We start from the raw sequence: 26652 nt of genomic DNA, 5'->3' as shown, positions 1-26652 counted from the left end.
CGGCTGAGGGACCCCACTGGTGCATGATTAGGGCTGGGGAGGGACGCGGGAGGTTGGCCAGCCGGGGAGGGACTCGGAGGGCTCCAGGGCGTGTCCAGCTCATCTAGCTCAGTCCTGATTGGCCTGACCCCGGCAGCAAGCTAATCTACTGGTTGGAGGGTCTGCCCCCTGGTGGTCAATGCATGTCATAGCGAGCGGTTGAGCGGCCTTAGCGTATCATTAGCTTTGATTGGTTGAACGGCTGACTGGATGACCAGACACTTAGCATATTAGGCTTTTATTATATAGGATATCAGTTAATGATGAGTACTATAAAGGAATGAAGGTCAGGGATAGAAAATGGTGGAGGGCCCAGAGTCGTGGCTTAGAGGTTGAGTGTTGACCTATGAACCAGGAAGTCATGGTTCCATTCCAGTCAGGACACATGCCCAGGTTGCAGGGCTTGATCCCTAGTTGGGGGTGTTGCAGGAGGCAGCTGATCAATGATTCTCTCTCATCATTGATGTTTCCCTCTCTCTTCCTCTCTGACATCAATAAAAATGTATTTCAAAAAAAGAAAGAAAATGGTGGAGGTTTATATGTAGGCACACATGCTATTTTAGAGAAGGCAATTAGGGTAGACAGCTTCCAAGCAGGTCCTAAGGATCCTCTCCTCCTGATATGTGCACCCTTGTAAAATTCACCCTCAGTGTGGGCTGGGCCTATTGAGTCACTTCTGACAAACAGAATACAGTAGAAGTGATGGGCTATCCTTCTGAGACTAGGATATAAAAAGACTGTGGCTTCCATCTTTAGCTCTCTCCCTTTCCTGGATCGCTTGATCTTGGGGAAGCCAAATGCCATGGCATGAAGCAGTTCCATGTGAGTGAGCTTGGAAGTAAAATATCCCCCATTCAAGTCTTGAGATGACTGCAGCCCACATGACACCTTGATTACAGCCTTGTGAAAGGCCAAGTCACAATCACCCAGCCAAGCCCCAACCAGATTCCTTATCCACAGAAACTATGAGAAATGTTTGTTGTTTTTTCAGTCACTGAGCTTTAAGACAATTTGTAATACAACAATAAATAACTAATACAGTGGTCAAGGATGGTCTCTCGGAGTAAATGGCGAAGTCTCTGATATGGAACAAGCGAGGCACACTTAAAAGTGAGAAGGCCAGTATGACAGCCAGTCACAGGTGATAATATGGACAGAGACCAGTTGGAGCAAGCAAGCCTTGAGGGCTGCTGCAGATAATGAGGCATAACCAGTACTATGAAGGCTACTATTCCAACTACCACGAGCTGGCTTAAACAATAACCAATATAATAACAATAATAGCAATAGCTAATATTTGCACATTATATATATATACAGTACTAAGTGCTTTATTTCACATAGTCTTCACAATAACCCTATCAAATAGGTATTATTATTAACCCAATTTTACAGATAAGGAAACTGAGGCTCATAAAGATTAAGTCACTCTCCCACATTCACAAGTTAGGAATGTGAAAGATAGATCTTCTGACTTCAGAGGCCTTATCCTTCATCTCTGCACAGTACTATCTTAAAGAGAGGCCCTTAGAAAGAAAGCCTCTTTCACCCTTGAAAAAGAAAACAAAACCCAAACTGTTGTTTAAACCAACTAGTTCAGTCTCTGTATGATTAGATGCTCCCGGCAGTTTGATTTTCTCTTGGAGCCCTTTTACTAGCATTGGTTGAGGTATTATGTACAATTTTTTTGAGGTTTGACCCAGGTCAGCATGATAAATTTAGAAAATCAAATAGGCAACTTTTCTTTTTGACATATATTTGACACATATTTGACACATATTTGACAATATTCAGATATTTCAGTACCAAACCAGGTATCCATCTGCTATAGAACTTGCTTTTCCTTCCTGCTTAACCTTTGTCTTGAATCTTGGGAAATATTATAAATGTTCCATCAGAATCTTAATTTCTTTGTGAAAGAGAAGAAACACAATCCATTTATCTTTTATTTTTTATTTATATCCTATTAATAGGAATGCTATTTTAAACTATTTTTCTGAAAAGCAATGGTGTTGGCATACTGATAACATTCCATATGGGGTTCACAAATTTATATTATAGTGCTGCGTGGGCTAGAGACAAAAAAGTAACAGGTTACTAAAGTTTTTTGTTTTCAAGTTTTCACCTAAAAGAAAATTAACAAAGCCAGCTTGTTCGACAGAATTAATGATATAACAATAGCTAACATTGATTGAGAGTATGCTATATGGGACTGATAATATCCTATGTCCAGCAGAAATGATGGGCTGAATAATAGTTACAGCATCCCATTCTTACTGACGAAGGCACAAAGAGGTCAAACAGCTTGTCCAAGGACATATAGCTAAAGTCTAGAGCCAAGATCCAAGCAGTATGATTTCAATAGTGCAACCTCTTAGTTCCTACGCTATACTGACTCAGTTATTTAGCCTGAAAAGATATGCAGGATCCCAAGCCCACCAACTTCTGCTTCTAAGAAAGATATGCTTTTCTCAAAAATACAAAAAAAGTCCCATTAAAATTCAACTCCCCTAATATATATATACTAGCCAATTCAACTCCTACACAATATCCTAATGTCCCAGACAGTAACTTATTCTTTTCTATAATTATTAGGTAAAAACATACAAATTAAAAATGTGATATAAATCTAGGTACTAATAAAACCCACAAAGACACAATGCTGAAAGTTTTTCTTTAAAAAGGTTCATAATTTTGCTTTTTCTATGGTAAATAATCTAAGTTCATCTTTTAGAAGATTCTGAGCATATTCTTCTTTATGCTTGGTCTTTCTCTGTTATTTCTGTTCAAATGTCACCTCTTCAGAAAGGCCTTCCTTAACTACTCAAGTCTCTCAGTGCCCTCTCACCCCCATCATTCTTTTACTTCCCATTTATACCACTACCTTAAATTACATTATATATTTATGCACTTATTTATATTAGAAAATAAACTGCATGTAGGCAACTTGTTCCTTGCTACATTCCTAAATGTGCCTGAATATATATGTACTCACTAATATTTATGGATTGAATAAGATGAATGAAATGTTCTGAGAAGAGCAACTTGGTGAAGGCAGACAGCTCTAAGAGTCTGTCAGCTTACTGCCCTGCCTCCTTCTATCCCCAATCTTCACATCTGTAGTCCTGGATTAAAGTTCTTGTCTAAGATGTAAATTCTTCTAACAAGGGTGAGGGAAGGAGGTAAGAGTGGTTGCTCCCATTAGCAAGGACAGGCTGGGAACGAGATGGTCTATCCTGCATTCTGGTTTGGGTCTTGAGGGGGTGGTAGGAAAATAAAGGGGTCAATGACATGGGTATGAGGCCATTTTCAACCCTATACAGAATTTTCAACCCTATACCGAATCTGTCTCCAAGTTATTTTAATTCTTTTGTAGCTTTCTGGTCTTCATCCTTTTACTTCCATTCCTATAACTCGGCCTCCTTATATTACATTTGGACTGTTACATATGCCCAACTCACTGCTGTCTCCCAATGTTTCCTTTTACTCATCCATTATGCACAGGCGTGGGGTGAAAAACAAAACCTTTATGGCATTCTCTAGCTCAAGAGTCTTTTTTTTTTTTTAAATATATTTTATTGATTTTTTACAGAGAGGAAGGGAGAGAGATAGTTAGAAACATCGATGAGAGAGAAACATCGATCAGCTGCCTCCTGCACATCTCCTACTGGGGATGTGCCCGCAACCCAGGTACATGCCCTTGACCGGAATCGAACCCGGGACCCCTCAGTCCGCAGGCCGATGCTCTATCCACTGAGCCAAACCGGTTTCGGCTCAAGAGTCTTTAATGGCTCATTTTCACTGGGAGACAGGAAACTTTCTCCACTGCCTAGCACAGTGGCTGGCTGAGGGGGTACTCATGAAACAATCATTGCTTCAATGGTGTCTCTCACTGATACCATTCTGTGTTCAGCACATAATACTCTACATTGAACATTAGAGCACTTCATCATAAATGCAATCTGTTTTCTTTTTCATATGTACAACTGTCTTCTCTCCAAAACCACATAGAGCTTTTTAAAACAGACTCATATCTCTTATCTGCACCATTTCTCAGGACTGTGCCATGACTATGTACATATTTGTTGCATAGAGATCCACTAATTTAGGTTTGGAAGAAATTTCATGATGGAAAAAAAATACAAACCATACATTAACCAAACTGGGATAGTTTGTAAAGTTTCAAATAGCAAACAAACAAAACAACATTAAAAACTTGAGCTCAAAAGATTTGGGATCTTTATAAGTATTTGAAAGTACACTAGTGGACTCGAGTAAACTTCCTAGGAGCCCAGTTGGAGGGATATTACAAAGATTATCTTTGATTCTAAAATAATGCTAATCAAAATTGATGACATTTGTCTAGCGATCTGGAGACTAACTACAATCTCTCTTTTTTAAAATTTTTTCCATTGATTTTTAGAGCGTGGAAGAATGAGATTGAGAAACATCGATGTGAGACAGACACATTGATTGGTTGCCTCCTGAACATGCTCCAACCAGTGTGGGGAACAAACCCACAATACGGGTACAGGTATGGTATGCATGCCCTGGACCAGGAATTGAACCTGCGATCCTTCTGTCCACTGTCCGATGTGCTAACCACTGAGGAAAACTGGCCAGGGCATTGCTACAATCTTAATAACTTGTTCAAGGGAAACAAAATGGTGGGCCATAGAACTTGATATGGTTTCATATTTCCTGAAATACAAGACACTCTTTGGGTCAGAATGGTACTGAATGGACTTTTTATGTAGGCACTTTATCTCTACAGAGATTCTGTAGGCACCTGTGTGTTATACCAATTAATTAGAGCATTTAGATATTATAGCTATATGCAATTTATAATTTGTAAAGTGCTTTGAAAAATGGAAAGTGCCAGGTAAGCAAATTATTATATACTAGTGGCCCAGTGCATGGATTCATGTATATTGAAAGTAAATTAATTAGAAGAAATATTTTAATATCACTATACGCCCTTTCTCTATAATAGAAGTGTGAAGAATCAGGCTCTCTCCTCTCTGGTTCTGGAGTGCATCACCTGAAAACCACTGCTGTGAAGTCACCACCGCAGCTCAGCAGTTCCTGTGTTGAGTGTTTGCCCCCTGGTGGTCAGTAGGCGTCATACCTACCGGCTGGTTGGACGGTCGCTTAGCCTTTTATTATCCTACTAGGGGCCCGGTGCACGAAATTCGTGCACTGGGTGTGTGTGTGGGGGGAGTGTCCCTCAGCACAGCCTGCCCCCTCTCACATACTGGGAGCCCTCAGGCGTTGACCCCCATCACCCTCCAATCGCAGGATCGGCCCCTTGCCCAGGCCTGGCGCCTCTGGCCTAGGTGTCCGGCCCGGGCAGCGGGGACCTGCAGCTGCAGCGGCCCCGCAATTGTGGGCTTCGCTTTAGGCCCAGGCAAGGGACCCCTAGCTCCTGGGACTGCCAGCTTCGACCGTGCCCAGCTCCCATCGCTGGCTCCACCCCTACTTCCTGCTATCACTGGCCAGGGCGGAAAAGGCACCTGATTCTCCGATCATGGCTGGGGGGCCGCCTTTGCCCTGCCCCCCAGCTCTTAGCTCCCCCCCTGGGTTTCTGATCACTGTCAGTGGCAGGGGGCTTCTTCCTGCTTTCCCTTTTGCCTCCCTGCATTGTGCCTACATATGCAAATTAGCCGCCATCTTGTTGGCAGTTAACTGCCAGTCTTAGTTGGCAGTTAACTGCCAATCTTAGTTGGCAGTTAACTGCCAATCTTAGTTGGCAGTTAATTTGCATATAGCCCTGATTAGCCAATGAAAAGGGTAGCTCGTACGCCAATTACCATTTTTCTCTTTTATTAGTGTTGATATAACAAAAGGCTAATATGCAAATTGACCAAACAGCGGAACGACTGGTTGCTATGACACGCACTAACCACCAAGGGGCAGACGCTCAATGCAGGACCTGCCCCCTGGTGGTTAGTGCGCTCCCACAGAGGGAGTGCCGCTCAGCCAGAAGCCAGGCTCATGGCTGGCGAGCACAGCAGCGGTTGCAGGAGTCCCTCCGGTCCCTGTGGCAGCACAAAGGATATCTGACTGACAGCTTAGGCCCAGAGCAGGCCTAAGCCATCAGTCGGACATCCCCCAAGGGCTCCCAGACTGCAAGAGGGCGCAAGCCAGGCTGAGGACCACTCCCCCCCACCAGGGAACGAATTTTGTGCACTGGGCCTCTAGTTATATACTAAAAGCCTTTGGTATGTAATCATTTTAATAATTATCTCTTACTATCACCCTAGGAAAATACTCTCTATCCTTACCCCATGACTTTTATCTTTCCTCATCCCTGCTGCCACTTAAATATAGCTCCCCAATGTACTGTGGTATATTTTCTTTACTGGAAAACCCAAATGAAGTCCTTCTTCTGTACAATGAGTATTAATGTCTAGCCTTCTTAGGCACTAAAGTAATGCTGCCCACTGCTCACCAACCTCCCTGTTAAATTCAATAAACATGTTTTCCGTCCTCATGTTCAACTCATTCAACATCAATATCCCTTGTGGAAGCCTTGGCCCACTTTCTACAGAATTTCCTGCTACCTCACTGGCTGTTCCTTTTTTACCCAAATTTTAAACGCCAAGCATGCCCAGGGCTTGGGCTTGGGCCCTCTTCTTCCCACACTCAAGCTTTTATGGATTTGCATCATCTTTATGGCAAGAACTCACTAGGTAAATCTCTAGCTTCATTAGATCTCCTTCACAGCTTCTAACTCACATATCTACTATCTACCATGTTCAGAATGGAACTTTTGAGTTTAATCATCCTCTCCACCTCCGAACCATTTCAGTAATTTGGCCCCAAATCTAGGTAGAAGTCATCTTTCTACATCCAATTCCTGAGGTCTACCAATTCTGTACAAATTTGGTTCAAAAATACATCTCCAATCTACCCTCTTTTCTCTATCACTAGGTTACTGCCCTTCCAGGCCACACCAAAGTTTCTGCTTCTACTCTGGCCTCTCTACAAATTCATTTCCCCACTTTGTAATCAAAGAATTCAGAGGTCATTCCCGTTGTACTTAACAACCAACTCCTTACTACCCCAGCCCTTCTTCCCATTGAACCCATAGGATAGGCTCTTGTCCTCCTTACTAACCACACTACAGATATATAAATCTTCTTTCAATACATTTAACCCCTCAAAACACCAGTTTTCAGCTTCTGGACTTCTGCACATACTATTCCCCCAGAATGCATTTTCTCTCCTTTTTGCACAGCTGGTTCCTTCTGTTCTGTAATTTCTGGAAAATCTTCACTGACTTCCAGACCTAAAGTAGAATCTCCTCTCATGTTCTCTTTCTCCCCGCCCCCCCCCCACCCCCACAAATACAATGTAAAATTTTTTTACTCCTTTTATACTGTATACTTCATAAGACCTGTGTCTCATCCACTAGCATATCTATCCTAGAACCTGGTATATGCTAGGTGATCAATAAAAACAAAATATATTTATCTAAAGAAGTTGCATGTAGAAAATGCAGATTCTGTGGCAGGTCAGTAGAAGAGGTCTGATATGAGTGAATAAAAGGCTACATATACATGAATTCATCTGGTATTTACTAATGGTCCACTACCTATTAGGCATTGAGCTATAAGTTGGTATAATGGTAGACAACATAAGCACTAACAATCACATAGTAAATCCAAGACCAGGAAACAGAGTATAATGAAAGCACAGGCAAGTACCCAAACTAGGATGGGGAGTCTTACATCTAAGTTCTTACCTACACTACAGTATGGCAGAAGTAAGAATCTTCCAGGAAGAGGGAACAATGCTGAGAGTACTGGGGTGTGGGGTGCTCAGGTTCAAAGGTTGACAGACATTTAGGGTAAATTATGAATCAAGTTGGTGTAGGATAGATATGAATCAAGTTTGAAGAGATAAATAGGACAGCTCTTAGATGTGATTCACTAATATCTTATTTTTAAAAAAATCATTTTGGCCACATGGAATTTTCTTTCTTCCTGTCCTTACTTTCTTTCAAATACTGCTTCTTTTATGTAACCATGGGCTATTCTTAAGATACCCAAGGACTGAAAAAGTTATCTGGTCATCCCAGTAACCTCCCTCTCTAATAGAATTAAACTCTCTTGAACTACTTAGGTCAAAATAAAGCAGTAAACTGGTATCTATCCTATAAATATAATGATGGAGCTTGATACTACCTAAAATTCAATTCTATGCGAAACCAGAATTCTCAGTTTTTTCAAATTATTCCCCACCCTTACCCAATCTACCAATCACAGCAAAGTAAGAATTTTCTTATGAATTACTAAAATTACTAAAATACATGAAGCAAGAAGCCAAGTTCTCCCCCCCTACTTCCATCTTTCTTTCCTGTTTTCCCCCTCCCAGACTGCCCGCCCCCCCAAAAAAATTAGTCTATCTGGGGTCATGCTTTACTGCACATCTCCCTCTCCCCCAATCACAGCCATGAATGCTTATTTCTTTTAATTCCCTTTTAAAAAAGTCCTTGTTTAGGCCCCTGCTTTTCTCATAGTTTCATCACTTTCCATGTTGGCTCAATTGATAAACAAAACCCCCCAAAATAGTCAACCTTGAGGACCAAGGAACAGAAACCACTCAAATTAGTTTAAAGAGGGAATTTATTAGAATACAAAGGTTCTTGCAGGGATTCCCACAGCTGTAATGAGTTAATAGCTAGAATCACACTTTTCTGAAGAGCAGATCATGTTGTAATCATAAACTTCTATTTCTGGGTTTTGCAAGATCACGAAGAAAATATCCCAGAGGATGTTCCTCCCTCTATAGTGCACAGGGACTAGAATGTGGATTCATTTCTGCTTGCTTTTTGGTCCTTATATTCCTTTATGCTGGCCTCAAACTTGTCAAGCACATGTTGGCAGACATTCATGAGCTCATTCAGGCCTCTCTGAAATGGCTCAACAGCTGGAAGAGCACCTCGAGTCTGAATTCGTAAATTAATTTTACTCTCTGAAGGATGGGTTGTAGTGTAACCACAAAATTCCACTTCCGGGTTCTTCATGATCATGTAACGAAGAGAATTTCCTAGGGTATGGTCCTCCTCGTGCAAAACAAATGTCACACAGTGTCTATCTGTTCCAGCTGCCTGGACCATTTCCAGAGCTGTCTTCCTCTCGCCTTCAGCCATTGAGGTCTTCAATCCAGACATTTTTCTACATACATATTTTTTATAAAAATGAGATCATACTGAATATGGTTTTGTAACTAGCTTTTTTTTTTCATGTACTATATCACAATTGCAACACATTAATACTCGATGCACTCCAACTACATAAAACTATTAACATTAGCCCTTTATTTTCCTGCCTCCACATATTCTATCAATAAATACCTAATTTATTGCCTCCAGTTTCTCCCTACTCCATTTGACCATCTACATGGCCACAGGGGAGTTTTCTTAAAACACAAACTTAAATGTTTGCTAAAATATTCTTTTGCTAGAATCACAAGAAAGGATAGGTTTAGAATAGGGTAGCCTTGCAAGAGCACGAAAAGGGAGTTGGAAGGCGTAGAGGAACACAGATTGTTTTAAGATTAGCGGCTACAGATGATGACCCTGCAGGCCCAACTACGGCTTCCATCTGGAGGAGGTAAGGAAACTAGCTCGGGAAGTCTGAGAAGAGTCCATCAGGCCCGAGGGAGGGAGAAAGAGAACTCGGAGCAGAGGAGGGAGCTGGGCCACAGCACCGGGACGGAGGCCCGGCGTGTGATTTCACACGTTGGCCGATTGACCCCGGCTGTCCTAACCGGGGACGGGCAGTCTGGGGATTTCTCACAACTTGCCTTCCCTCCTTCGTCTCTAGTGTTCTGAGCGTTTCTATTCAAACACATGCCTGACTCCTCTCCTCTGTTCCCAACCGGAGCCCTCTCTCCCGCCCAGGCGCCCATTCCTCCCTCTCTCGCCCCCGGCCTTCCCCGTCGGGCCTGGACGCAGAGGCCGAGGCCCCGGCCGGCCGCTGGCGCCGGGGCCGGGAGCGGCCCGCTCCTCCCGCCCGCCCCCTCCGCCCGCCCGCCTCCTCCTCGGCCGTTACCTCTCCAGCTCTTGGTCCTCTTCCATCGCGGGGACGGCTTCCGGGATCTTCAGGTGCAGCTGGCGGTCGGGACGCTCTGCCCCATATCGCGAAGCGTGCGAGAGAAGCAGGAAGGACGGAACAACCGACCGACGGAGGAGCGGAAGGCGGAAGGAGGGGGGAGGAGCCGCCGCGGCGCCCCAGGCCCCGCCCACACCCGCCCGCGGCGCGAGGAGGCGGGGCCGGGCCCCAGCGGGTCCTTTTGCTTCTGGAAGCGAGTCGAGCCGCAGAGCTAGCGGGGCAGGTGGGGTCGGGCTCCCGCCCCACCCGAGGCCGAGACGGCGCTGTGGGCGCTGGCGCTCAGCCCCGGGCGCCCTACCTCAGGTGTGGGCGAAGGGGGCGCGGCCCGCCTGCCTCCCCCAAATCACCTTCCCACTTAGGGCCCAAATCCGGCTTCCTTTGGACTCGCTGCTGCACCCACGGGGGACGGTGTTACGCTCGCGCAGGACCCCAGCCCTTGGGGGCTTTCATGGAACGTCAGGCTTAAACTATAGCTGATAACACATCTTAATAAATTTCCCAGTAGAATAGGGTAGGGTCAAGACGGTAGTTGTCCGACCGAGGATCTTCACGCAGCTCAGCTGGGTCAAAGGACAAGCGTCTGCCTTGCTCTCTTGGGGGGAAAGTGAGAGTTTGGGAGGTAACTTTCCCCTCCCCTGCTTTCTCCCCTAGGATCTGTTCGACCCCTGGAGTACGTACTCCCTCGCCTGGGACTTCCTTTCCCCTTTCCCCTTTTGGCTTCTTCAACCTCTTCACCTTTGTTCTCAGGTTCCCCCTCCCCCGCCTCGGCAACCTTTCCAGCCAGACTCGCTCTCCGTCCCCTCGGTTATTCTTCACGATCAGTCTTCCCTTCCCCGCTTTCCTGCCCCCCTCGCCCTCCTCCTCCTTCCGGCCAACCCCTGTCCCTACCACCCTACCCCAGCTGTCCTTTCGCCCAGCACACCTACGTTCCTGCTTCCCTGTGCCACCTGTTCTTCCTGAATGCCCCTAGCCTAGACAGTCACTGCCTCCCCGCGCTACCCCATGCCCCTCGCGGCCTCGGATAGTCCGGAGCCCGTCTTAAGCCAGGTAATCCGGAGAACCCGGGCGAGAGCGGGTGGGGGAGGGTAGGCGGCGCGGGGCGCAGCGGGCTCACTCTAACTCCGGAGTGACGGCTCTGGCCGGACCCGCCCCCTGAGCCCTCGGATAGGTGGATCCTTTCCCTGTCCCGCCCTCTCCCGCCCTGTTCTGCCGCCAATTGGTCCAGGTGCGTGTCGGGTTGGGCGGCGGGGCCCTGGCGTTTTCCCCCGGGAAGGCAGCAGGGGCGGTTGAGAAGTGAAGTCTTAGCCAGAGTTTGCTTCTTGCCAGGAAATCTACAGCGGCGGCGGCGGCGGCGGCAGCGCTTCCCGGCGGAGCGGAGGCCGCCTCGCTCCCGGCTCCCTCAGCGGGCGGAGGAGAGCGGAGCGGGCTCTGGGCTGTGGCGCCCGGAGCCGGTGCGCGCCCGGGACAGCCGCGCTTCCCCAGTGAGTAACTTTGTCTGGACCGCGTCGCTCCGCGCACTCCCGCCGGGTCCCGGGCTGCCGCCTCAGGTGCGGGCGTCGGTGGGTGTTGGGGCAGCGCTGCGCCTGGGAGGCGGCCGGAGCGGCGCCGCGGCGGTCCTCCACCGCTCCCCTCCTCTCTCGTCCCGGCCGCGGGGCAGCGTGGACCCGTGCGGGGCTGGCCGCGCCTGTCCAGGGCGGGAGGGACCAGCTGCCCTGCGCCCCGTGCCCGCCGCCCGGCAGGCGCCTGGGAGAGGCGGGCGGCCCCCGGCTGTTTCCATTTGGTGGTTCTGGCGGCGGTGTTGCTGATCTTTGCGCCCTTTGCTTCTTTAGGGAGGGGAGAGATGGGGATGAGTTCTTATTTCCTGCGTGTATGTTGTCATGAGTCAGCGTGGGACTGGCTGCCTCACATTGGGTCTTGTCCCCCTGCAAAGGAATGGGAAGAGACCATATCCTCCATCCCAGCCTGTTGCCTGTAAATCTATGTTTTTTTATTAAAAAAAAAAAAACACCACCACAAACTTTATTGTTGAAAGTATTACAGGTATCCCCTTTCCCCCCATTAACTCCTCCACCCCTCACCCGCCCCCCTCCAGGCCTTCTATTGTTTGTGTCCCTGGGTTATGCATATTTGCATATAAGTTCTTTGGTTAATTTCTTCCAATCTTCCCCTCTTCCCTCAGAATCCTCAGTCGGCTCCATGCCTCTGTGTCTCTGGATCTGTTTTGTTCATCAGTTTATTTTGTTCATTAAAAACCACATATGAGTGAGATCTTGTGATACTTGTCTTTCTCTGCCTGGGTTATTTCGCTTAGCATGACACTCTCCAGTCCCTCCGTGCTGTCTCAAAGGTTAAGAGATCCTTTTGTTTTTGTATTTACAGGTGCGTAATATTCCATGGTGTAAATGTACCACAACTTTTTTATCCACTCCTCTACTGATGGGCACTTGGGCTGTTTCCAGATCTTAGCTATTGTAAATTGTGCTGCTCTGAACATAGGGATGCATATATCCTTTCTGATTGGTGTTTTGGGTTTCTTAGGAAATATTCCCAGAAGTGGGATCACTGGGTCAAATGCGGTTCCATTTTTAGTTTTTTGAGGAAACTCCATACTGTTTTCCACAGAGGCTGCAGCAGTCTGCATTCCCACCAGCAGCGCACGAGGGTTCCCTTTTCTCCATGTCCTTGCCAGCACTTGTCATTTATTGATCTGTTGATAGTAGCCATTCTGTCACCTTACTCTTTAGGCAGGAGAAAGTGGTAGAGAGATTTAACATCTTCCACACCAGGAGGAGGGGATTTCAAAATATGGAGCTCGATTTGGAAGCAGTTGCACACAAAGCACCATTCAGGAAATGCATCGCTCACTCTGCAAAGCTTTATGCCCTGCTTTGGCTAAGGACTTTTGACTTATGTGTGCTGTTTCTTCTGATATTTCAGTTTACATATATTGCTATGCGTCAAGACATCATATCTGCCAGGAGCTACTGTACATGGACTGGGCTTAACTGTATAGATGTTTCTTTTTATATCACAGAAACCAGAAATGAGGTTGAGTGAAAAGCAATGATGAGCTCTGGTATAGGAGAACTGCCTGCACCTCAAAAATTTCCCGTTCTTGCTGAGTGGTACTTATTTGTAAACTGGCTTTCATTTCCAGGACAGATTTTGGTTTTTATTTTTTGTTGAATGTACTGTGACACAGCACTGATGAAGTTGGACCTTAGTAGTTCAATTTTATTTACTTTAATTGTTTTGATTCCTATCTCCATGCCCCTTTCAAAAATGGACTTTGATCTAGTATTCTTTTTGGCCTGTCAAAGCTGAATAACAAAGTTTTGCCTTTTTAATTTTTTTTAATTGATTTCAGAGAGGGGGGCGGAGAGAAAGAGAGATAGAAACATCAAGGATGAGAGAGATTCATTGATTGGCTGCCTTCTGCACGTCTCCCCCTTGGCGGGGAGGGACAGGGGTGGGAGTGGGGGATCAAGCCCACAACCCAGACATGTGCCCTTGGCTGGAATCAAACCTGGGACCCTTTAGTCCACAGGCTGATGCTCTATCCGCTGAGCCAAACCAGCTAGGGCAAAGTTTTGCCTTTTTAGTTTGTCCAAGTCACACATGTGAGTTTTCCCATTGGGGTAAAATGTAGGCGAAATCAGAACCAAAGTAGAATCACACTACTTTTAATTTGGCCCACTTGTGTGTTAACATTCCTAATTCTGTATCTTGTTCCTCTCCTTTCCTCATCAAGTTAGATATTTTTCATTATTTATTCATTCAGCAAATGGTAGAGTGCCTACTGCATGCCAGGCATTGATGGCAGGAGTCAGCTTTTGCTATAGTCTCATTTGGAAGCTGATCCATACCTCTATTTCACTGGCTGCCTGAAAGTAATTTGAGCAAAGTGCTGTGGGAACTTAAAAGGAAGCATTTCTGCTTGGAGTTTGTTCGGGAAGGCCTCACATAGTCAAAATCCCACTTCAGATTGGTGTGGAATTTTGCCAGGTACATTGTGAGCAGAGGGACTAACATATAGGGTGTTGCATTATGAGATCTGCATATAGTTAATCCGGTTGAAGTACACAGTGTCTGGGGTTGGTGTGGTAGTCAGGGGCTGGTGTGGTAGTCAGGGGCTGGTGTATCACTCATTTCAGAGCACTTAGCACTTTGTCTTGCTCACAGCAGGCACTCAAATATTTACTGAACTGAATTGAACAGAAACATGAAGGATTCTGTCTGCCAAATTAAGAAAATTGGACCAGGAGAATGTCATAATGACATTTGCATTCCAGAAAGATATCTGCAGCAGTGGAGAATAGTGAGGTCCAGATGGGGGTTAGTTAGGGAGACAAAATAGGTGCTGTTACACTATAGGTGGTAAGTGCTCAGGGCTTCTCGATTCATAATTGTCTGGGTTTGAATCTGGCTGTGTCACTCACTATGTACCCTCTTTTTTCCCTTAGGTTCTTCATTTCATAGGGTTTGGGGGATGAAACTTGGAAAAACATCTATATTACTTAGAATAATGTTTGGCACGTGGTTAGGACTTGGTAAATGTGAGTTATTTTGTGTGCAGGCAGTGGAAGTACAAATGATGTGTCTTTTAGGAGGTATAATTGGTTGGATTAGGTAAGTGACTGGATATGATTAATGAGAGAGGGATCGTTCCTAGGTTTTTTGACTGGAGGCATTGGAGTGTACTGGTTAAGCTTGCTGTGGAATCAGAACAAGGGTTAAATTCTATTACTTACCCTCAGAATTACCATCCTGACTGACTGTTAGTTTCCTAATGTTTCAGAAATGATCATAGTACCTGTCTAGTAGGTTTTGAAGATCAAATGAAATTAAGCACATAATGCCCTTGGCAGAGTACCTAGTACATTACAAGTGCTCAATAAATATTAGTTGTTTCTTTAGTGATGACGACATTAATGAGCTAATGGAATGTTAGACGATATGAGAAGGAGCAGTTAAAAACAATTGGTGGTAGGAGTGGGGAAGGGAAGATAAATTAGTTTTGGACCAACCTAGTCAGCTGCTAATGGATGGTTGAGATGTCTTATGAAGATGTATCCAACAGGAGCTAGGAAAGAATGGAAAGAAAAAAAGTAAAGCCTTTGTGGGTTTGGTACGCTTTCTGGAAGATTTGGGTAAAAGGAAGTCAGAGAAGTGGTTTATGCTATAGCAATACCAGGAGTGTTGATGTTGAATATTAGGCATCTCTAAAATCTTTAAAGTACATTTGGCCACCATCACAGGGGAACTCCAGGCTCATATAATCTGATTGGTTCTGTGCCTTTCTCCCTTCTTTCTCCTTTCTGATTGCCCCCCAAAAATCCAAGTCTTTTTATTTTATTTTATTATGCAGAGACATTTAACTTTTCTCTGCATATGGGGCAAAAGTTAACTCCAGGCCCACCTTTCCATATCACAATCCAGGTTTCTAGAAGAATTGAAGGTCTCATTTTATAGGTTCCATTCTACTTAGAAAGCTGTGTTGTTGAAAAAAAATAAGTGTGTACGTATGTACGATATATTTGTACACATAGATACAAATATATCTTATATGTACAACTATGTATGTATATATTAGTGCGAGAGGGAGAAACAGACTTGTTTAGGGATATTGCTTCCTGCAGAGTTGAACTGACAATAGCTGTGTCATAACTTTGTTCTCTCTTGGGTATTAGCAAAACTCCAGAGTGGAGTCTCTGGTGTCTTGATAAGAAAAGCTGAAAAGAAAGAAGCAGAAGTGTTGTGGGCAGAGAGGGTTAAGCATACTTCACATCGAGACTTAGGACTATTACTTCTGGCAATCAGAATCCATCAGTGGAAAAATTATGTAGTGGAAAAATGATTTTTTTCTCAAAATTCGACTGGGTAGGAGAAATGAGAAATAGAAACATGCAGAAAATAGGCAATAGTAAAAGTATAAGTATATACAATATATAAGTATATATGTATAATATACATATATGCTTATATGTATAAGTATACTGTAAACGGTGTTGTCCACTTAAAAACATATCACTTTCATATGTAAAACAAATGGAGTTTTAATTTTTATCTTTATTAAAATGATAATCTTTGAGTCCTTTTAAATAACAAATTGCCTTGGGAACCCTAGTACACTGCTGGTGGGAATGCAGACTGGTGCAGCCAGTATGGAAAACAGTATAGAGTTTCCTCAAAAAAATGAAATATGGAACTGCCATTTGACCCTGTGATCCCACTTCTAGGAATATATCCTAAGAAACCTGAAATACAAATCAGAAAGAATGTATGCACCCCTATGTTCATAGCAGCACAATTACAATAGCTAAGATCTGGAAACAGCCCAAGAGCCCATCAGTAGATGAGTGGATAAAAAAGCTGTGGTACATTTATACCACAGAATACTATGCAGCAATACAAAAGAAGACTCTCTTACCCTTTGAGACAGCATGGAGGGACCAGGAGAGTATCATGCTAAGTGAAATAAGTCAGTCAGAGAAAGGTAAGTATCACATGATCTCACTCACAGGTGAAATCGAAGTAACAAAATAAACTGATGAAGTGGATCCAGAAACGTGGGAGCATGGAACAGAGTGGGGAGTCTGGGAGGGGAGGTGGGGGAGGGTGGATTGGTGGAAGGTAATCAACCAAGGACCTTACATATATGCATACTAGAGGCCCAGTGCACAAATTCCTGCATGGTTGGGATCTGGCCCGCCTGCCCCGATGGGGGCCGATCTGGGGGGGGCGATGGATGTGGGGGATCGGGGGGGGGGGGAAGGGGCCGTCCCCCATTGGGCCTGTTGGCGGGTCGCAGTGCGGTCATAGCGACCTGTCGTTCTGGCATTCCTATTGCTTGTCTTTTATATATATAGACACAGACAATGGGGCGGTGAGATCCTGGGGCAGGGAACAGAGGCAGGCTGGAGGGAGTCAATGGGGGAAAAAAGACATGTAATACTTTCAACAATAAAGAATTATTTAAAAAACAAACAAAAAAACAAATTGCTGTAAAATGTGTAATAGGGGCCACTGCAAAAAAATGTTTATAACCAAGTTATGAGGACCTATGTCTTATGTAAAACAAAGTATGCTTGGTTGGCTATAATAAAGCTTCCAAAGGGTCTATTGGCCATTATTTTTAGTTAAAAGCAAAGCTAGTCTAGGAAATATTGATACCCCTATCACCTATTCCCTCCCCCCAAATTGGGATTAGGCAACCAATCTGAAAAATTAATCCTTTATCAGAATTCTTAATACTGTTCAGTTGAACTGCATAAATAATTATTGAACAAGTAAAGTGGAGTCCTTCACTTATACATTATTTCTTTATTGTATTGTGACCATTACCACTTCCACATGATCTTAATGTTTGAACTTTGACTTTCAATGTAATTATATTCATGGACTACCTAAGCATCCGTGATGTGATCAACCCTGGGCTATGTGGAACACAAAAGATTTGTCCCTGCCCTTGTAGAACTTGAAATCTTAAAAACATTCAGTCAAAGAGTTAAGCATTTGCAATAGGGTGACTAATACACTTGATTTCTAGTACCTTAGCTCTTCAACTCCAGTGACCTTCACTTCTGCTATATTTTAACATTCCCCAAAATTTTCCACAATAGAAATCTTAAAATTATATATCCTGCTCTGTGACTACATCCTCCTATCCATCTAGCTCTCTCACACCCACACTTTATATTACAACACCCTTCCTTTTGACAAAGACATCTTGCCAGTCCTTTATTGCATTCCACCTCCTGTTACCTGTTGTATTTACATTTATTGGCCCTTTTTATCCCCTGTCCAATTTGAATTCTTTGTTAAGCACTTTCACTGCTACCTTTGAACTTGAACTTGTTTTTGTGCTGTGCCTGCCAGAAAACATCCCTCATTAACTCTGCGTCTCCTGCTTCTTTCCCTGAGGTGCTTTGGTAGCACCATTAAAAGGCCAGATCTTTGCCCTCGCCGCCCTCGCCGGTGTGGTTCAATTGGTTGAACATCTTCGAATGCACTAAGAGGTCACCAGGTCAGGGCACATGACAGGTTGTGGGCTCTCTGCCTAGTAGCGGATGTGGAGGAGTCAGCTGATCCATTTTATTCTCTCTCATAGGTGTTTCTCTTTCCCTCTCCCTCTATCTCTAACATCAATAAAAACATATTTAAAAAAAGAAAAGGCCAGACACTTAATGTAGATAATTGGCTCTGAAACAACCAACCATTCCCCCATTCCCCTCAGTCAACTAGTGCTAAGAATACTGGAGTATCCTTATAGAGCTTACAATCTAGAGGAGATAGACATTCATCAAATATTAGCACACATTATAGTTACAAAACATGGTAAGTGCTTTGAAGCAATAGTATGGGCAGTGTTGTCCAGTACTAGTCACTAGCACATGTGGCTATTGAAATGTGTCTCATCCCAACTGAGATGTGCTATATGTGTAAAATACACACCAGATTTTGTAGACTTTATATCCCCAAAAGGTAAAATATCTCAATAACTTTTAAAGGTAAAATATCTCAATAACTTTTATGTGTGAAATGATAATATTCTGGATATATTAAGTAAAATAAAATGTTAAAAATCATTCAGTAGTTTTATTTTTTAAAATATGACTACTAGCCTGGCCAGCGTGACTCAGTAGTTGAGCATTGACCTATGAGCCAGGAGGTCATAGTTCAATCCAGCCAGGGCACATACTCGGGTTGTGATCCCCAGTGTGGGGCGTGCAGGAGGCAGCTGATCAATGATTCTCTCTCATTATTGATGTTTCTCTCTCTTCCTCTCTGAAATCAGTAAAAATGTATATTTTAAAATATGGCTATTAGAACAATTAAAATGATATGTGGCTCATATTCTATTTCTGTTGACAGTGCTGGCATAGGGTGTTGTCCACAGAGCAGGGTGTCACTGAAACCTTCCCTGAGGAAATTGTGTTTGAACAGATCTATCTGTCTGAGGAGGTGTTAAACAGGTAAATCCTCCTCAGAGGAAGCAGTCAGAGGTGGATGGCACTTTGAGGGAAGGTGAGAAGCTGGTCGGAGAGAGCTGGGAGAGATTGGTCAGGGAGAGGTAGACAGTGCCAGATCATATAGGCCTTTTTGGCCCTAATAAGGATTTTGATTATTCCAAACCTTGAGCATTTACAGACTCTTTTATCCAACCCTCACTTCTTCTATAGTAATCTGGTCGCTTCATGATCTGGTTTGATTTCTCAGATTTCTGTCCCTCCCCTTCTTAACTTATCTACCAGTATTATCAGTTTCAGATCTGTTGAAGTCTAGCTTATCCACATGTGCCCTTGATCTCATCCTTCAAGGTCTCTTTCAGGAGAGGCTTCATTAATTAATTCCCTTCTGTATTTAATCCCTTTCTCCTCACTGGCTTTTTCATATTAGTCTATAAGTACTTTCCAGTCCATTGACCTTGCTGTACCCTCAAGTTACTGTTCTTGAAGCATAACACAGTATTTTTAAATTTAATATTTATATTATTTAAAATAGTTTATTAAAGCTGTATTAACAGGTAATCAATATAAAAGTATTAATAAGATATTTGACTTTTTCATATTAAGTATTTGAAATCTGGTTATATTTTATACTTATGGCATATCTCAGTACAGATGCTAAATTGTCAGTGGTTAAAGTAAAAAGAATCTTATCAAAATAATTTAACAGAAAAATATTTTTCACTGCTCCAGGTTCTTTTTTTTAATGTTTTTTTAAAAATTTTCTTTATTGATTAAGGTATTACATATGTGTCCTTATCCCCCACCATTGCTCTCCCCACCCCTACCCCCCATCCAGGTTCTTTTTGTTGTGGTAAAAAAGCATGTAACATAGAATTTACCATCTTAACTATTTTTAAGTATATAGCTCAGTGGTGTTAAGTATATTCACATTGTTGTGCAGCAGATCTCCAGAACTTTCTCATCTTGCAAAACTGAAATTCTGTACCTATTAAACAACAACCCCAATTCTCCTTCCCCTTAGTCCCTGGTATCCACCATTCTACTTTCTATTTCTATGGATTTGATTAATTTAGATACCTCATATAAGTGAAATCATACAGTATTTGTCTTTTTATGTCTGGCTATTTCACTTAATGTGATGGCCTCAAGGTTTATCTATGTTGTAGCATGTGACAGGATTTATTTCCTTTGTAAGGCTGAATAATATTCCATTGTATTTATACATTGGAATACACATTTTGTTTGTCCATTCATCTCTCAATGAACATTTGGATTGCTTCCGCCTCATGGCTATTGTGAATAGTGCTGCTGTGAACATAGCTGTGGAAATTTCTTTGGGAACCTGATTGAAATTCTTTCCGTTATATACTGAGAAGTGCTTTTGCTGGATCATATGGTAGTTCTTTTTAAATTTCTTGAGAACCTCTATATTGTTGTCCATGTCAGCTGCATATTTTATAATCTCACTAACAGCGCATAAGGGTTCCAATTTCTCTACATTCTTATAAACACTTGTTATTTCCTGTTGTTGTTTTTCTTTACAGTAGCCATCCTAACAGGTTTGAGGTGATATCTCATTGTAGTTTTGGTTTGCATTTATCTGATGATTAGTGATGTTGAGCATCTCCTCATTATGCTTGTGGGCCATTTATATATCATCTTTGGAGGATTTCTCAGTTGTTGGCATATTTTGAAATTGGGTTATTTGATTTTTGTTCTGGATTCATAGGAGTTATTTATATTCTAGAGGTCTGGTGCATGAAATTCGTGCATGGGTGTGGTCCCTAGGCCAGGCCACCAATCGAAGTGTGAGCGTCTGGTGTGGAAGGGCAGGTCCCAGCTGACCTCTGGGCCCTGGGCAGCAACTGGGCCCCAACGTGCCCCCCTCTGCCTGAGTCCGGTGCCTGAGTCCCCACGTGGAGATACATGAGTGCAGCCAGACGCTGCAGGCCGGGACACAGCGTGGGCCTCTGGGCTGCTCAGTAGCGCCCCATGGAAGGTGGGTGGGCAGTGCACTCTCTCCCGGTTGCCCTCGCAGACCGGCTCCTGTGCGAACCCATGGGAAGCCCAACTGGCCCTTGCTGTCCCGGAGGCTACAGCCCAGCTCACCCGGAAGAGGCTGTGTGGGTGCAGGGCGGGCTCCTCACAGGCACCCATCACCTGAGCGTGGGCGCTTCCCCAGCGCTCGAGCCCTGGTGTCCTGAGGGAGGGTAGCAGGGGGAATGAGAGTGAGCTCGGTGGACACCCCACATTCTCACTGCACCTCTGTCCCCGTCAACCCTGCCCCCAGGTAGCTGGCGAGAGGTTGCAGCCCCCCCCTCGGGCGCCACCATGGGAGGTTCGTTGCTGCCACCTACCCGCAGTTCCCCATCCCAGCCTGGGGCTTAGTCCCAGTCAGGTGAGCAAGGCCTGCCAACCGCTGGTCGCCATCTGCGGGGCAATTGGTTGGGGCCAGGCCCCCCTGACTGGCTCCCTCAGCACCTGGGAGCCAGGCGGTCACCCTGCCCACTGCTGCTGGTGATTGGGCCCCTCACTCGCACCTGTCTTGGCCTGACACCGCCCATTCACCTGCTCCACGGTCCGCTCTCATTGGGGCCCATCGGGCTCCACTGCTGCCCGCTGCCAGTGCCGTGTCACCAACGCCCACCTTGTTCCATTCTGCCCCCTGGTGGTCAGCACATGTCATAGTGAGCAGTCAAACTCCTGGTCAAGGGGTCAATTTGCATATTAGGCTTTTATTATATAGGATTCTGGATATGAACCCCTTATCAGACATACGATTTACAAGCTTTTTTCCCATTTGCACTGTGTTGATTGTGTCCTTTGATGTGAAGTTTTAAGTTTGCTATTGTCCCATTTGTCTATTTTTGCTTTTGTTACCTATGCTTTTGGTGTCATATCTTTGCTAAATTCAATGTCAATGAAGCTTTACCTCTAGTTTTTCTTCTAGGAGTTTTGTAGTTTCAGGTCCTATGTTTTAGTCTTTAATCAATTTGGGTCCGTTTTTTAATATGGTGTAAGGTAAGGGTGCAAACAAAATATTTTGAACATACTTCTGAGACCTTGCTTATAGGAGAAACAAAAGGGAAAGATCTGAAATATATAGAATAGTTTTAATTTGGAAGGATTGAGAATAGTGATTAGGCTAGGACACACTTCTCAAATGGTGCTGAATGGGATATTCTAGTGTGAAATTCTCTTTCCTTTTTGTTTCTTATAGTTGTGAGACACCAATATGGGAGCAATCAATAGTCTAGGGCTAGCTGAAGGTAAAAAATAAAATGTTTGGGAAGAAGCCAGGTATCAGAGTGCATGTGATTGCATCCTCTACCTCTACTACTAAATATGTATTCCGTGTGGTCAGTAGTTGCCATGCATCCCTTTTAAGACTGTTCTGTCAAGGCTATTTAATAAGATTTCAAAAGTATCCATAGCAATTAGAACTTATATGAAATATTTATTAACCTCATTAATTTCCCTTATTTTAGGCTTTGTGCTTTCATTATAGATGAGCTATATTAATTGATACTTCAGTAGACTATTTTCAGAGTTTGTTAAAAATAGATACAGTTTTTCTGGATCTCTGACCTACACTTTTTCCAGCTATATAGAGTACATTTGTCAGCACATTTGAATTTTTCTATCCTTTGATGATATATAATCAATAACAATTAGACATTTTCAGGATTTATTCTGAGTCTGGAATTTTTTATGGTAGCTATTTACAGAAAGGGCTAAAATTTTTTAATGAATCCATTTTGCAGGATACAGAAGGATGATAAAGTTTACGTATTCTTTTTTTTTTCTTTTAATCCTCACCCAAGGATATTTTTTCCCTTGGTTTTCATACAGAGTGGAAAAGAGGGAGAAGGATGAGAGAGAGAGAGAGAGAGAGAGAGAGAGAGAGAGAGAGAGAGAGAGAGAAACATCATCAATTGATTGCCTCCATGAGCCTGGTCAAAGTACATAACCTTGATCAGGAATCAAACCCGAGACCCTTCAGTCCACAGGCTGACACTCTAACTATTGAGCAACTGGCCAGGGCAAATCTGTGTATTCTTAAATATCAAGTTGATTCAAACAAATCAACTTTCTTTTATTCTTTTTTTTTTAACAAGCCAGTTTTCAACTACTGTATATTTTATTAACTTTTTCCCTTATATTATAAAGTTGCTCAGATTATACTCTTTCTAAAGGAGACAATGTGACTGAATTTTCTTTACTTACAGTTTGGCTTTGCCAGAAGCAGTAAGTTAAACTTGGTGCTGGAAGAAAGGAAAATGGGCCATTAAAAGTAGTTCTTCAAACATTTATTCACAGTACAGTGTTCTTTTTTTAAAATATATTTTTATTGATTTCAGAGAGGAAGGGAGGAGAGTGATAGAAACATCAGTGATGAGAGAATCATTGATTGGCTGCCTCCCACATGCCCCATTATGGGGATCAAGCCCACAACCCCGGCATGTGCCCTGACCAATAATTAAACTGTGACCTCCTGGTTCACAGGTCAGTGCTCAACCAATGAGCCATGCCAGCTGGGTCACAATACAGTATTCTTTATGTCTTCATAAAGAATTGCTCTTTTTTGGTTATTGGACCTTTTGAAAAGAAAATAATCCTATATAATAAAAGCCTAATATGCAAATTATTCGACTGGGAGTTCAATCAGGAGTTCGACCACTCACTATGATGTGCGCTGACCACCAGGGGGGCGGTGTGGAACATGGCAGATGTTGGCGATGTGGCCCTGGCAGCGGGTGGCAGTGGAGGCGTTGCTGGCCCCAATGGGCTCTGACGAGAGTGGGACCACAGTGGGATGGTGGAGCAGGTGAGTGGGTGGCGCCAGGCCAAGGCAGGTGTGAGCGGGGACCTGATTGCCCCGCAGATGACAACCAACTGCAGCAGCAGAGGGCCCGGCTCTGATTGATCGTCCCTCAGGCGGGATGGTGGAGCAGGTGAGGGGGCTGCACCAGGCCACAGTGGAATGCCAGGTGGGGGTGCGAGCTGGGGCTTCGAGCCTAGGGGTGTGAGCTGGTGCCCAATCCCTGCAGGCCACCCCGAGGGACGCCATCCTTGCACAAATTCGTGCACTGGGCCTCTAGTTCTGTTAATAAAAAACAAAGAATTATTCTCTATGTATACAAGGATTTATCGAAGGATAGCTTTCTGGAAGATAAAGCCTAGTGTTCTTAAAAATAATTCAATTTTAAAATAATTACATCTCTGTTTTAAAGAGTATTTTTCTATTTGATAATTCCTAGGAAGCAAGTAACACAGCTGTTTGATTTGCTTTATTACATACATTATCAAATACATGAGAGCATAATGGTACATGTGGTATTTTTTAATAACAGAATTTTTTAAATTATGGAAATACTACATGCTAAATAATAGAAAATTCAGGCAATCCTAAACTATGCAAAGAAATTAAAAATTACAAATAGTCCTACTAGTTATAATTTTTTAAAAATAATTCACTTATTCAACAAATATTTGACTATCTACTCTATTGTGTACCATTCTAGATATTTGGGATATGAAAATGATGTAGAAGTTCTTGTTCTCAGAAAATGAGATGTCAAGATTCCAGTTTCATTACAATTACTATATTTCAATACAAATATTATATTTAAATGATAGAACTTAAGCATAGAGAGTCTTGTGATAAGGCAAAAGTTTATTATTATTATAATTTACTAGAAGCCCAGTGCATGAAATCCGTGTGTGGGTCTGGACCCTAGGCCTGGCCTTCAATAAGGGCCACCTTCCCCAGCTGCCCACAGCTGGCCCCGTCCCCCCCACCCCCCAACCCTGGTTTCCTGTTTGCCATCAGATGGCCAGGGGAAGGGACCAAGAGGTGGTCAGTGCGCCTCATAGTGACTGGTCCAGTGGTCGTTCTGGTCATTCTGCATTAGGGTAAATTTGCATATTACCCTTTTATTATATAGATAAGTAAAGAATATTCTCATGTGAAAACAAATTTCAGCATTTTTGTGATTGTGCGGGTCCTGAGATAGCTAAGTACAGGATTATGTATCTTTTTTCCTTACTGGATATTTACTGATTGTCAATAGTGTGACAGGCACAGCTTATATGGTAAAAATATAGCAATGAACTAGATGAAATGGATCCCTGTTCTTAGGGAGTTTACATGCTGGGAGGCAGTAGCAGAGATAAACATTAAACATGTTAGCCAATTAATAAAGTCTAATGGCCAATACCTGGAAGAAAATAAGATGATATGGTCAGATCTCAAGTCTGTTATGGTGATTAAATCTACAGCTGGTCACCAGAGTTCCTTTCAGCTATTAATAATTTGTTCTCTTCACCAGGGAAATTTTTAACTAATCCTGGCCAAAAGAACACACAGTGTCATCTTTGTTTCTTGCCCTTTTGTACTCTCTTTTGGAGATTTCTTGTTCAGTGAAGAAATAATAAAAGTAGGCAGAAATTAAGAGAAGCAAGGCATATGGAAAATCATTTTGGCTTTTCATGAAGCAGGGAGTTTGTTAAGTTTGTACCAACTTGAGTTTGTACCTGTCAGTATCCCCAAAATACCCAAAATAGTCACTCTTTGTATGTTCTGAATTAAGAAAAATAAAACCCTACCAGGTCTTATGAGAGGAAACAGGGAAAATAATTTTACTAATCCTTGTGCAATTTTCAGGTGTTGTTTTTTTTAATTTCTCACGTCTGTTTAAAAAAATACCATCTATTGTTACCTTATTAAAAAAAACTCCTGGTTTTATAGTCTTTACAATAGATGTGTAAGACTTGTGTCCTGCTTTCTTTAGTACATAACAATTTGTAGTGTGACCCATGAATCATCAGTTGAGATTGTGGTACATTTTTAGAAACAAAGAATGTGATAGCAGATTTCCCTTATGCAGCAGTAGTGGAAGCAAATACAAGAAAACACAAATATGTATGTTTGTGTACTGTTGTTATTATGCTGTATGTTAAATTGATTCTTGGAAATGTGTTACAACATTGGACATTCCAATGTGTTTGAATAGAATAGGTATAAACTATGTGTACTTTTTGCAAAAGAGATCCTTATTGTGCAACATTTCTCCAGTTTTTATGGTATGAAGTCACTTTGTAGATAAATATAATATGTAGGTTTGTGATTTACTTAGTTTTGAAACAGAGATGAGGCAATGAAGGTAAAGCATTGTCTTGGGCATACTACTTCATTTTTAGTGCTCCATAAAACTGTTATTATTTTTTATGTGGACTTCTTGTTTGCTTTATTTTCTAATCATGTATGTAGGAACCAAGCGTGGCTACTTTCTACTTCCTACTTTATTTCCTTTTGTCCATGCTCCCACCATGGTATATTCTCATACACATAAAAGTCAATCTGTACAAATAGATAATGAAGAAAAAGTCTTACTCCCACTTCTTTACCCTAAACATCCAGTTCCTCCAGAGTTGACTGCTGTTAGGAGTTTATTGTATTTCCTTTAGGCATAATTTGTGCATATGAACTCAGGGGTATATCTGTATAGAGAGATATT

The 26652-nt window shown here is 43.1% G+C and overlaps 3 protein-coding genes across 12 annotated transcripts in view; 1 reads left to right on the top strand and 2 right to left on the bottom strand.

Moving 5' to 3' along the window:
* The window catches only part of LOC132228136 (protein POLR1D), a 58425-nt gene extending 48189 nt beyond the window's left edge, over window positions 1–10236 (bottom strand). Inside the window, exon 1 of one of the 2 annotated variants that reach the window (XM_059684073.1) lies at window positions 10101–10236. In XM_059684073.1, coding sequence (XP_059540056.1) covers window positions 10101–10126 — 26 coding nt within the window. In that variant the 5' untranslated portion in view covers window positions 10127–10236. The remainder of the gene's footprint in view (window positions 1–10100) is intronic. The other variant, XM_059684074.1, reaches the window with a different exon arrangement.
* Window positions 8652–10235, bottom strand: POLR1D (RNA polymerase I and III subunit D). Its single transcript, XM_059684072.1, has 2 exons — window positions 10101–10235; window positions 8652–9221 (listed from the first exon to the last, which is right to left on the bottom strand). The coding sequence occupies exons 1-2, from the start codon at window positions 10124–10126 to the stop codon at window positions 8846–8848; spliced, it is 402 nt and encodes a 133-aa protein (XP_059540055.1). The 5' UTR covers window positions 10127–10235; the 3' UTR covers window positions 8652–8845.
* Window positions 10237–11413: 1177 nt separating the features above from the next.
* The window catches only part of LNX2 (ligand of numb-protein X 2), an 82746-nt gene continuing 67507 nt past the window's right edge, over window positions 11414–26652 (top strand). For 3 of the 9 annotated variants that reach the window (XM_059684060.1, XM_059684055.1, XM_059684054.1), the window contains exon 1: window positions 11415–11641. The gene's annotated coding sequence lies outside the window, so the exon portion shown is untranslated. Of the gene's footprint in view, window positions 11642–11688; window positions 11708–19034; window positions 19136–26652 lie in introns of those variants that run through there. The other 6 variants (XM_059684058.1, XM_059684056.1, XM_059684062.1 and 3 more) reach the window with 5 other exon arrangements.

The sequence above is a fragment of the Myotis daubentonii genome, chromosome 2, assembly GCF_963259705.1.
Source record: "Myotis daubentonii chromosome 2, mMyoDau2.1, whole genome shotgun sequence".
In the NCBI taxonomy this organism is placed as follows: domain Eukaryota; kingdom Metazoa; phylum Chordata; class Mammalia; order Chiroptera; family Vespertilionidae; genus Myotis; species Myotis daubentonii.
This window is presented reverse-complemented; position numbering and strand designations above follow the sequence as displayed.

What these genes read in the sequence shown, in the direction of transcription:
- POLR1D (XM_059684072.1), bottom strand. Translation starts at nt 10,126, where the DNA reads ATGGAAGAGGACCAAGAGCTGGAGAG. An exon ending in GAGGACCAAGAGCTGGAGAG is followed by an intron (nt 9,222 to 10,100) that starts GTAACGGCCGAG and finishes ATATGTATGTAG; the next exon opens with AAAAATGTCTGGATTGAAGA.